General features: G+C 34.2%; 1 protein-coding gene across 1 annotated transcript in view; it reads right to left on the reverse strand.

Moving 5' to 3' along the window:
- Positions 1-1411: 1411 nt before the first annotated feature.
- Positions 1412-13860, reverse strand: part of LOC149794506 (alpha-tubulin N-acetyltransferase 1-like) — a 44382-nt gene continuing 31933 nt past the window's right edge. Inside the window, exon 10 of the mRNA XM_089968760.1 lies at positions 1412-11721. Within this exon, the coding sequence (XP_089824886.1) occupies positions 11562-11721 (160 nt within the window). The 3' untranslated portion in view covers positions 1412-11561. The remainder of the gene's footprint in view (positions 11722-13860) is intronic.

Consider the following 13860-nt stretch of genomic DNA (forward strand, 5'->3'; position numbering starts at 1 on the left):
ATTTGTGTGTATATAAAGTTGATAATATTACAGTTGAGATAGCTGCATACAAACAGTTTGACTGAAAATTTGTTAAAAGCTACGTTAAAAATCCAAGACATACACACACTACATATACAAAATGCAAAAGATGTTATCGGCTCTTTTTTACAATTTGCCTCTGAAGTCCAGGAAGTAAAAATGACCAAGCGGAGCTAGCAGTTTTTGAGAGATGCACATCTGGAGTAAGACCAAGCTGTATACTATATAACCCATATTATACCCATCAATCATACACCAAAATAAAGGGAATTAAAGATTTTTTGATCAGTACCTAAGATATACAATGTCTTTTTTAAATGCCAGTATAACTAGTGAGGAATGCTGGGGAAATTCTTTTTCTTTAAAATTCTAGCCCTATGCAAAATACGAAACTGTAGAGCGCCACCTATTACAGTTGAGATAGCTGCATACAAACAGTTTGATACTCAACATACTTTCCTTGGTTCATAAATATATACAGCTGTATCAAGTTTCTCAAGTTAGTCTCAAGTTTCAAGTAGTTTTTTTTTTTTTTAAACGGATCATTATATGTAAAGTCGTTTTAATGACATTTGAAATTTATATATGTATTTGTATTTTTCTCTGATTTCCAGCAAAACTCATGATGTAGACAGATATCCTTTAAGTGGGATTTAGCACTTATACAGTTTTTCCAAGTTCTGAGTTACTTACATTAGCATATAGAGGCTAGCACTAGGATCTCCAGGCCCTAAGTCTCCATTCATAATGGTTTGTTATTTGGTTTGTTGGTTGCTAGTTTTCATCTGCTTGACTGTTTTATTATCTGATTTGTTTGTTCACTATTTGCAACCATTCAGTGCATGAACTGGAATGGCAGTGACAAGGAAATGTACACTCTGCAAAGGAATCTTATCATAGTGCTTGTAAGATCAACCAGTATCTATCTTCGTGTCTCAACAGAATCAGAAAGAAGCTGAAGATCTGGACTGGTGTATTTCATAGAGACATATTTCCAATAATCATACGCTAAGGAAATGTGATTATTAGGAAGCTATATTACGCTGTTGACAGTAACTTTATGTACAGTAGTACAATTAAAGAAAAAAAAGTTTACTGGGCTAAAAAAATATTTTTAATGAAACAAATGATGTAAGAAAAACAACAACGTACATTTATACTTGCATAGAGGTCCTACTGCAAACCTAACAGGCCCTAATATGCCACTATATAATGCACTGGTACATCTGGATCTATCTTGTCTGTTATATTACTCCTAACAGATATAGATCTGCTGGTACATGGTACAACGGCAGCTCAGTGCCTTTAGCTTGCAGCTGGTCTTGATTTGCAAGGAAGCATATATAATATTGGAAAGAAAGTAAAAACAAAAGGAAAGCTTAACTTCACATTTCTTTTGCTGCATTTTTATTATGGAAGGTAACAAAATGCTTTAATATTGAAAGAACATATGCTGAAATGCAATTCTTAGCGATTCATAAATAATGAATGCAAATCAATATCACCTAAATATATTTTTACTTGGCTGCAAATTAAATCAGTGATTGCCAATGTTTAAAAAGTTAACTGGCAGGCAAATATACATCATGCATATACATAACAATAACAAACACTTTTATATCAAATGAGGGTACTAGACTTATAATAGCTTGTAAACATTTTGCTACAACTGGCATTTTTAAAACAGTATTCCATTTTTTTTTACCAGTGTATAATTTGTACTCTAGGCATACTTTCATTCTGTACAAGTGTACAATCTATTCCTGGCACACTGTTCCAGTTTGTAGCCGTGTACAATGTTTTCTTGACACTGTTTCACATACTGTACAATGCAAATTGGATTCACGCAGTACTGCTCCATGTTTTGTGCAAGTGTATAATTTGTATTTTTGACACTGCTCCTAATTCTGTACAATCGTACAATCTGCATTTCTGACACAATGCTCCACATTTTATGCAAGTGTATAATTGGTATTCTTGTCTCACTGCTCCACATTTTGTGCAAGTGTATAATTGGTATTCTTGTCTAACTGCTCCACATTTTGTGCAAGTGTATAATTGGTATTCTTGTCTTACTGCTCCACATTTTGTGCAAGTGTATAATTGGTATTCTTGTCTAACTGCTCCACATTTTGTGCAAGTGTATAATTGGTATTCTTGTCTTACTGCTCCACATTTTGTGCAAGTGTATAATTGGTATTCTTGTCTAACTGCTCCACATTTTGTGCAAGTGTATAATTGGTATTCTTGTCTTACTGCTCCACATTTTGTGCAAGTGTATAATTGGTATTCTTGTCTAACTGCTCCACATTTGGGCAAGTGTATAATTGGTATTCTTGTCTTACTGCTCCACATTTTGTGCAAGTGTATAATTGGTATTCTTGTCTAACTGCTCCACATTTTGTGCAAGTGTATAATTGGTATTCTTGTCTTACTGCTCCACATTTTGTGCAAGTGTATAATTGGTATTCTTGTCTTACTGCTCCACATTTTGTGCAAGTGTATAATTGGTATTCTTGTCTAACTGCTCCACATTTTGTGCAAGTGTATAACTGGTATTCTTGTCTTACTGCTCCACATTTTGTGCAAGTGTATAATTGGTATTCTTGTCTAACTGCTCCACATTTTGTGCAAGTGTATAATTGGTATTCTTGTCTTACTGCTCCACATTTTGTGCAAGTGTATAATTGGTATTCTTGTCTAACTGCTCCACATTTTGTGCAAGTGTATAATTGGTATTCTTGTCTTACTGCTCCACATTTTGTGCAAGTGTATAATTGGTATTCTTGTCTAACTGCTCCACATTTTGTGCAAGTGTATAATTGGTATTCTCGTCTAACTGCTCCACATTTTGTGCAAGTGTATAATTGGCATCCTTGTCTCACTGCTCCACATTTTGTGCAAGTGTATAACTGGTATTCTTGTCTCACTGCTCCACATTTTGTGCAAGTATATAATTGGTATCCTTGTCTCACTGCTCCATATCCTGAACAAGCATCAGAAAGATAACACCATGAAAAACAACTCAGCCATCCGAAATATTTTCATGTGCTTGTAACTGACAAAGTTAAAATATTTATCAACAATTTCCAACAATGGCTTGCCTAGTATGTATGTTTTAAGCATTAGTTTTGTTTTATACTGACAGTATTATAGTCCAGCCACAGTTTAATTGTATTACTGTATCATCTGTTTTATTGTCTTAGAAGATCCAAGGCAGTCATGAGCAAAAGATGACATTAATTTCTATATCTTCAAGAATCTCTCTCTCTCTTTAGGCCCAAATACTGTATATTGTTGTTGTTGTTGTGGGGTTTAATGCCATTTTTCAGCACACAGTAGGCTATGTATGGCGGCCTGTATTAATGGTGAAGGAAGAACCCGGGAAGAACCACTGACCCACGAGAAACTACTGGCAAGCTTTCTCACATACCCACATTGGCCAAATCCTAGACTCGAACCCATGCAGACAGAGGTGAGATGGCAGTGATCCATAACAGAGAGCGCTTTAGACCACTCGGGGCCCCCAAATACTGTATACATTGTTCTCATTAAACACTGTGGTACCAGATCTACATGCATTTCAAAATAAAATGACCAAAACCTTATATTAAAAATATATAAAATGTTTACTTAATTATTTGTGCTTGACAATAATGTAAATACAATATCTTCTGTGACAGTATATGAAAATATACATAAAAATGTGGGTTTAGGAAGGAAACCATATAAATATCACAGTTCTAGTTTAGCAATACTCACTCAACAATATATGTGCATAAAGGTTGTATATGTAAATACATGAATATCAGTGCTGTATTGGGGAGGAATCTTATTATATAATGAAAAGTCAATATCAAGAAAAAAGGCTAGAGTTACCATATTCGCTTATGTGTAATGGACATCCAGAGACAACAGTATAGGCCCTGACCTGCCATCCCATAATGCATCTGTAGAAGCGGATCCATGCTATTCACTTGAAATTACAAGAATCTGACTGGACTTCATGTTGACCCCATCCCTATGCATTGGGTAAATTGGAAGTGTACATGTACAAATCAAGATTTATCAACATATAAAGTTTTTGCTGTTGGGTTTAATGCCATTTTTCAGCACACGATAGGCTATACATGGCAGCCAGTATTAATGGTGGAGGAAGTACCCGGGAAAACCCCAAAAAGAACCACCGACCCATGAGAAGTACTGGCAAGCTTTCTCACATACCCACATTGGCCGAATCGGAGACATGAACCCACACAGACAGAGGTGAGATGGCAATGATCTATGGAGAGCGCTTTAAACCACTCGACCACTCGGAGGTCCCCACATATAAAGTAACATGACATTGTGGACAACTACTCGAAAAATTAACCGCATAGAAAGCATTAACAATAAGGTTTAACTGTTGTAGAATGACAGACAGATGTCAATGGATGCCAAAGTCATTGCTATTTCAAATTTCCACCATGGCAGGCTCAATAATAACCTGCCACAGTATATTATGGAAGATCTGTCTGTCTGTGTGTCCCGTATTTTACATATAAGCAAGTATAGTAAACCCATGTAAATCAAACAGGGATGAATGCAATTCAAAACACATAAAGTAACTAATCTCTAATTTTAGTATTATATTCTTTTCCATGTCCATGTCCATGACTCACTTGTATAAAGGCAAGTTATACTTTATATGAAAGGTAATACATACTGAGCAGCATTATGTATGTATGTATGTATGTATGTATATATATATATATATATATATATATATATATATATATATATATATATATATATATATATATATATATATGTGTGTGTGTGTGTGTATGCATGCATGTATGTATTTATGTACGTATGCATGTGTGTATTTATGTACGTATGTATGTATGCAGGCATGTATGTATTTATGTATGCAGACATGTATTTATGTACGTATGGATGCATAAATCCATGCATGAATGTGAAATGTGAAAATTATGTACTGTATACTTTTTACCAGGATGTAAACTCGTGGATGTAAACATTGTATATTGTATACTGGTGACCAGGATGTGATCTTGTTAATGTGAACGCTATGTATTCTGTACTCATTACCAGACTGCAATGTGAATGTGAACACTGTATACTGTACTGTTTACCAACCTGCAGTCATGCCTATTAGACATGATAAATTATGACTAGCAATGCTCACACAGAAATATGTCCGAAAAGGTCTGGAAGAAGTTTTGGAAGTCACACATGGAATCAATTTAGCATTTTTCTTTGGGAATCCACTGTTACTTGGAAAGTTAGTGTATATATTACGATGAAACTAACAAGAAAAATACTCTCTGGGTCATAAAAGTATCTATAAGTGAAGCTGAATTTACTGAAAATAATGGACACAACTCTGGCATGACTTTAAAAAACTAATGCAGAAAATACAAGCTACTGGTCAATTAAGAACAGGATGAATCATGTAAACAAAATACATTTGTTTATTTTCACTAATGTGCCTCTGTGATTTAACAATTGCAATCTCATATCAACACTTGGGTCCATTTCAGTACTTAATGACTTTTAAAAATATGATCTGCAGCATTTTCCCACTCGGTACAATTAAAACATAAGTAGATGAAATTCGATCACGAGACTTAACAAACTGAAATGGGATAAATCCCAAAGGAAGGTTTTACTGAATTGATGGGAAATGCCATATTATCTTCTCACTATTATCTTTTAAGAAAAAATCCTAAATGTATGACTTCAATAGTACTGCAACAAAATTATCATCACAAGATGCAAAGGTAAAAATGTCTTATTCTCATAAACCATGCATAAAGGATACAACATAACAATGTAACCAATAACAATTAAATACATTCTGGTTTTATCAACAAGTCCAGTCCTCAGATGTTAACAAAATATATATAAATATAAAGCATCCAGTCTTCAGAAGTTAAAAAATGTACATATAAATCTACCATCATCCAATTTTAAGACGTTAACAAAATATATAAAATCTTCCAGCATCAACAGTTTCAAATGGGAATATATATCTGACTGAATAAAACAGAAATTGGTGTGAAGAAAAGAAAGACAGTTGCCAAAAATGATGCATTTACTAATATATATCACAAAAAGGAGACTGCAGTAAAGCAATGATGTTTCTTAATCTGCCTTTTCAGGTGTCGTAAAGCAATTAATTGTAGAACTAATCTTCCATTAAAGATCAAGACTACTGTACATGGTAACATGCATTACCCAGGCTCAGTCTTGAATTATCTGCCGTTAAGGAAAACTGATCCTTATCAGGTTCTGATAGACAAGTTGATCATGGTTTTACTCTCTACACATCTTTGATGGTCATGGAAAAATTTCAGCTCATGATAGATTTAGGCTATTTTGCTTCCAAATATATCCAGCATAAATCAATCACCATGTTGATACAAGTCAATAGCTAAGCTCCACCAGCCTGACCAATAATGTTCATATGCAAGTACAGTATATCCTACATACCAATTACAGCCAAACCACAGTTCAGTGATCTTTAAACATCTATTATGTGAATTTATCAAACTCAAGCTTTCTGTAGAATATACGTGTAGATTAACAATTTGTGTCTCTGGTCAAATTTAATTCAGCAGATCCCAAAATTTGCTGTTAAAATTAAGAGTTAGAGTGTCCAAAATTTACTGCATTACCTGCCTTGACAACTTTTAGTTTCTTTATTAATTGATAACAAAAGTAAATATGAAGAAGATGCAGAAAAAAGGGATTACCATTATACTGTGTCAGGGTTTTGCTTTGGACACTGCAAACTGATTATCCACCATTTTTGCACGCTTCCTCATTATTTTACCTGATAATCAATAAGTATTTGTTTAATAGCACATCCAGGAAAAATATGGTTGGTCTTGTTTATGTTAAGTCAAGATTTCTAAAACAATTATGATCCTTATGCAGTTCATATGAATGAAATTTTTCAGAATATTGCTACTACATATTTTACATTTTTGCTTAATCAGAACTTTTATTACTGTTACAGTAGTTTAAGCTTCATAATTATGGCCAACATTTTTATGTTACATTATATTTTAACATGTGTGTTTAAATGCAAGTATTGTGTAAAAATGTCTACTACCATCTAACTTTACTGCCATATCAGTAAGTGACATTTTGAAAAGGAGAATATTAGAGATTTTGTTTCAGTATTTAAAATCTTCTAATTAAACCAGCATATAGAGCTTTCCGAAAAGATAAACTCAAAAAAAGAAGGAAAAAAACAAGAGAAAGGCTAATCTAGTTTACAAAAAACTTGTCTTCAATTTGGGTCTGTCATTTCCAAAGACAGGTTGATTTTATCATTTACAGCACAACAACACATTCAAGACATTTACTTAGTTCTAATTCAATTGGAGCAAAGTGCCTTGTCAAAGAACACACAACCTGGTTATCTGATGATAGAAACTGAACCCAGGCATTTTTAGTCACTAGTCTGGTACTCTAAGCACTGAGCCACCACAGGTCCTGCCTCCATTAGTATTTTTTATGACAATGAGAAGTGCATATTAGTTGCCTTTTATGTCATGGAGGAGAATTAGTTGCCTTTTATGTCATGGAGGAGAACACACTAGTTGCCTTTATGATGTGGAGTTGTGCACATTACTTGCCTTTTATGACATGGAGGAGAACACATTTGTTGTCTTTATGCCATGGAGGAGAGCACATTAGTTGCCTTTATGTTGTGAGGTGTGCACATTACTTGTCTTTTATGATGTGGAGGTGAGCACATTAGTTGCCTTTATGACATGGAGGAGAGTGCATTAGTTGCCTTTATGTCATGGAGGAGAGCACATTAGTTGCCATGACATGGAGGAGAGCACATTAGTTGCCTTTATGTCATAGAGGAGAGCACATTAGTTGCCTTTATGTCATGGAGGAGAGCACATTAGTTGCCATGACATGGAGGAGAGCACATTAGTTGCCTTTATGTCATGGAGGAGAGCACATTAGTTGCCTTTATGTCATGGAGGAGAGCACATTAGTTGTCATGACATGGAGGACAGCACATTAGTTGCCATGACATGGAGGAGAGCACATTAGTTGCCATGACATGGAGGAGAGCACATTAGTTGCCATGACATGGAGGTGAGCACATTAGTTGCCATGACATGGAGGTGAGCACATTAGTTGCCATAACATGGAGGTGAGCACATCAGTCGCCCTTTATGAGGTGGAGAAAAACACATAAGTTGCCTTTTATGACATGGAGGAAAGCACGTCAGACATGTTCTATATTATTACCCCTCTGAGGTTCCTACTGCAAAAATGACAGTATTAAATATATTTGCACACAGAAAAAAAGCTAATTTGTACAGATGTTCCTCATCAGCTTAAAACGGGTAAAAAAAATCATCAAAATATTATGGACAAGTTTAGCTTTTTTTGAAAATGTAAAACTGTGCAACAATAAATCTTATATCATTTAATCAGAATAACAAAATCTTTCAAAAGGTCAACTTTTAAGATGGTGGGACCATAATAACAGTATGAAACACAATAGTTCAAACAGTACAATCTGAATTTGAGACTTATAAGCATATTGTAATTCTACAAATCATTCATTCTTTGATGATAGTGTCCAATTATGACTGAACCGCCAAGAAAGGAGTCTATTTAGCTTTTAAAACATACAAACCAGAAAGGAGTCCATATAGCTTTCAAAACACACAAACAAGCAAGCTGTGCATGCAACCATATGGATATGAGCAACTAAAGAAAGCAGCTGTGGCAGTGTTATGTCCAAGATGTAATTTTTATAACAAACCTACCAACTACTTGCCATCCTTCATCTCCTGTAGAGGACATCCTGGTTAAATATGATGACCACAGCAAAGTGTTTGTCTTACTCTCTATATTTAATCTGCTAATATGTAACTTAAATTTGCTGATTGCTGACATCGACACAAATTCAGTAGTTTACAGATAAGGACTGCAATCCTGGCTAATGTGAAATCTACTTTTAAAACTAGCCATATGTGTGACTGAAAAAATATAACAACAGTAGTCAAAACATCAAAAGTATATAGTCTGCTCTTGCACTGATCTTCTGCTTTGTCCATACATAGCAAATACATGCCACAATACAACCATGTTTAGCAATCTCTACTACAAGTGCCTAGAATTTCAAAGAAATTTCTCTGTAGCCAAAAGGACTAGTACATTAAGAAATGTATTAGTCCTGCTGAATCTTCACTCGTCCTTCACACTAGTGCTGGCTGGTGACAAATTAAACTCTATATACCATCAGACTACTGAAATAATGAAAACTACAAATCCAACTGGAAATGTACAATCATTGGTATAATGAACTGTTAATTTCAAGTTAAATCAGGTAAAATTTTCAAGTGGACTGTTCTGTCACTGGAGATTTATTTTATGTCAGAACTTTCAAAGATAAATCCCTTGAACTTCTATGTCCTTACACATACAGACCCTGAAATAAGTCATTTCACCAGTGTAACAAAAACAGCTTGAAGAGCAAACTCATGAAATGGAAATGGAACACAGAAAGAATGCAAATGAAATAATAAACACAAATGTGATGACTGCATTTTGAAAGAAACAAAATCACAAAATACATAAAGCAGAATGACAAATAATAAACAGAAACAGAACTAAAAGAGACTGAACTTTTGATGAATGGATTTAAAAACCAGTTATTTAATGGCTGCTAAATGTCTACAATCAAAAGCTCTTTCACATGATCGTCCAGGAACAGTTTCTTAACACTTGTCACCCTTTGGAGATGCAGCATTACTCTCTTTCATGCAAACAAAATAAAAACCAATCACATCTGACATGATAACGTCATCAGTGGTGGCTGTATTTTTATTTGAATGAACAAAATAACAAATTACAGTAACAGTTTTATTTTATCATAAATTCATTTGTCTTTTGCATTTTATGCATCTGCTGTTTCATTAATGCACAATGTTACTGACACAATATGGGAAAGCAATAATTCTCTTGTTTTAACACTCTTTCGAAAACAGAATTTTGACCTCAGGCCATGATTGTGCCCATACTGGATGTCAGATCGGCATCCTCCTCATACATGACAAATTAGATACCACAAGAAGATTCCATGTAGAAGTATCCAATAACAAGATTTTCAAGATGATGGCTGTATTTTATGTTATATTGGCACCATTTCTTTCTTCATTCAGGTACAACTTGAATTATAATTCATCTTCTGGTGAAGGCCTCTTGTTCACATAACTTTCCAACTGGGATGAGTAGCAATAACAAGATTGTGAAAATGGCTGCCATTGATGTCAGCTTGCAACCATTTTCATTTAAAACCAACTAGACATCATAAGAAGTCTTCTGGTGAAAACCTACTGTCAATATAGCTTTCTGTCAAGGAAGTGTAATGAAAATAAAATTTTGAAGATGGTCACTTTGTTGGCCTTACAGGACATAAGTCAACAAAATTTTAATTAGACAAACAATTCACCATAAGAAGTCTTAAGTTAAAACTCCTTGATGATAAAATATTCTATTCAGAAAGAGTAGCAAAAGCTAAATTGTCAAGATGGCTGACACTGTGGCCATATTGAATTCAGATCAGCACTGTGTAAATACAGGTCCAACTGGACATAATCTTTTAGTTAAAATCCCATGCTTTCCATTCAGGAGCATTAGAGATAACATGACTTTCAAAATGGACTCTGTGGCAGCTATATTTGGATGTCAGAGCAACACCATTTTCATTTAGGACCAACTAGTCCTTTGGATGAATGTGCAAGTCAAGCAGTCCTCCATGTAGTTTAGAAATGCCAGTGATAACAAACTTTAGCAAATGGATGGACAACATAAATTCCTTATAACCAACAAAGCTCAAAACAGTGAGATGAAATATAAATATGAACAGAACGCAAAACGCAAGCAGGACACAAATGCAGATTTGGAAATATTACCTGTTTTGGCGTCTGAAGGCATGTGCATATAGTTGGTCAAATACTAAATGTAATTTATAATAAATGTAATCTATATATACAACAAAAAACAATTTGGATTCATTTCCTATATAATATCTTAGTTTAATGACACCAGGCTAATGCCTAAACTATAAAAATTGAGTTAATAATCATCTTGTAGACAAATTTTTTCTGCTGTTTGAATATAAAAAATATGACAAAATGGTCTGTCAGAGAAAATCTGTAATAATAAGTTAAAATACCAATGGAAATTAATTAAGTTTAATTCAGCACTATGCTGTAGAGCTGATTATCCTCCTGAGAAGGCAAGGCATACTTGGATTTGCATATTTTGCCTCAATTAGTATTATGTTTTGAAGACAATGCACCTGAGAAGACAACTAAGCGAAGTGAAAAGTGTCTATAAAGGACAATTATGGGATACGGCAATTTCGTCCTTCATTTATGTGTGTGTAGTAAGAAGGCTTCCAGACAGTGCTCTTTATGAACAGGAGTCCTTTGTGTGGAGTCCAGTAAGGCAGGTTGTACTACACTTTATCAGAATTGATAAGCATATCACCAAAGTCTAGTGTGATGATAATTCTTTGCAGCCAGTCCAGGAGGTCCACGCCCCCAACTGTAGTTGTTCAATGGTTTAGTCCATGATGGGTTCCAAGTACTGACTGTGTGAATGTCATTGGGTCCAGGGCTCTGGAACTTCACTCTCTGCTTTTCCCTACATAAAGAAGAGATGAGTTTTATCACTTGTCATTCAACTGTCTGTCTTAAGTCTAGGTATCTCACATACATTTCTTTATATAAAATGTTACATAAGCATCTATAGCTTAAACAAAAAAAATCCAACATTTTATGACACTTTTTAGTACAGTGGTATCCCCTTTATGGGTCAGCCCCTTCTGAATGCAAAGGTGGCCTTATTATAGAGGTCACCTCTGACGATGAGAGCATAATGGTAACCAGAATGTATTCAATGGTCACAGCTTGCCTCTACCATGCTTTTAATAGTTTCCATCATCCATTGTAAATGTTATCTAACATTTAACGAAATAAACTCAAACTTAAGTGATCATAACAACAAACTGATGGACCCTATTCTGCCTAATATTTTTCCTGAATTATTTACCATATACTTTTATAAAGTAACTCCTCATGGCACCATGATACCAAAAAGCATAATCTATATACAGATGAGTGCAAGAGGTAATTAGGTAAAAAAAGCACAATGAGTCCCCAAAAATGTAATGGTTGGCATTTATGCAAATGGTTCAGATTTAATGAACTACACTAGAGAAGCATTAAAAGACATCTCTTGGCTTTAAGATTCCCATTTTCACTTTGAATGAGTCACTCATATTTTTTAAAAACAAAATTTATTCCTATGTTTTCAACAAATGTAGAAGAAAATCATGATGCTTTTCACCATGGAGCTAATGGACTTAACTATATTGTAGCCAAGCCCCAGCATTCTGGTCACCCATGGCATGGACACAAGGCACAATATTGATTGGACAAAGATATTAGTGTGTGCACTGATCATTCTGAAGCCTTAGACTCTATCTGTACTGGGAAGTACAAATCCAGTGTCTCCCTAAAAACATGACACACCATACTAACATACAGTACACAAAACTAGTTATTTTTTACAAGACATATCATCATACTGCATTTTTTAGTGTGCATAAAGCATACTTATTTGTTTCCCAGGTTGATGCAATGGTCAAGATACAAAAGTTGCCTACAGATATATTATTCACTCCTTCTGAAATATTCATTTAGTTGTATTTATCTAAATTGTTTACTAGCCTTACTAAAAAGAGTTAAATAATGATTACAAATCCCAATAGTCTCGTCTTTTAATTGCTCATGTTAATCAGCTCATTTATTTTCACATCATGTTTTAGCTCTGTGATATGACCAGAAATACATGTACATAAAACAGGTAACTTGTTGTTCTTTTCATCATATTTACATTAAAGTCATGCCAAGTACCATAATGCTAATCTAAAAATTAATTTTTTCTTAATTAATTAATTTATTCATGGTTGAATTGAAATAGAAATCAAAGTGTTCATTTTGTTATTAGAGGCACATTACGAGGATATCTATTTTTTTGTCCATAAGGAATTTGCTTTAATCTAAGTCCTTTTCAGTATTGGAGTATCAATGCCTAAAGCTTGTGCAAATTCATCTTGACACCAGTTCACATCTGCAGTTTTCAGTTCTTTAATTATTGTACATGAACCTAGATTAATTCATCTTCTCTATAGACCACACATTATATTCTACCTATAGTCCTTAGGTTCAACTTTTAAGGTAATTAACACTGTTTACAAATCAATGTATTTAGTGTGAGAGTTTATTGGTCATGTGCTGCTTGGTATATATTTTCAATCTTTCTTTGTTTTAGTGTTAATTTACTTGTATATATATATATATATATATATATATATATATATATATATATATATATGTATATATATACACACACCTCTCCCTCGATAACTCACGCACAATGGGGTCCACAAACATAGACCGCACTATAAGCAAGGTGCGAGTTACCAAGGAACCTCCAAAAATTGGAAAAAATCGCTTTGACATTGAGATAACTGTGGTGGGGGGCAAGCAGCATTAGAGACCTGGGCTGTTTAATGACTGAATCCTCATTTTACAATCACATCGATAATAATTTTTAATAACGAGCTTTTTCTAATGAAGTTGTTCATTATTATGTTTAAATAACATTTATTTTCAAAATGTCCAACATATGAAAGATCGTTCCAACTGGTTTCAACAAACATCATGTGTACACAAAAAAGCTGCGTATTAAACCATTGCTTTTTTTTCTTGATGAGTT

Source organism: Sinohyriopsis cumingii, chromosome 8, assembly GCF_028554795.1.
Source record: "Sinohyriopsis cumingii isolate HCF-2022 chromosome 8, ASM2855479v2, whole genome shotgun sequence".
NCBI classification, from domain to species: domain Eukaryota; kingdom Metazoa; phylum Mollusca; class Bivalvia; order Unionida; family Unionidae; genus Sinohyriopsis; species Sinohyriopsis cumingii.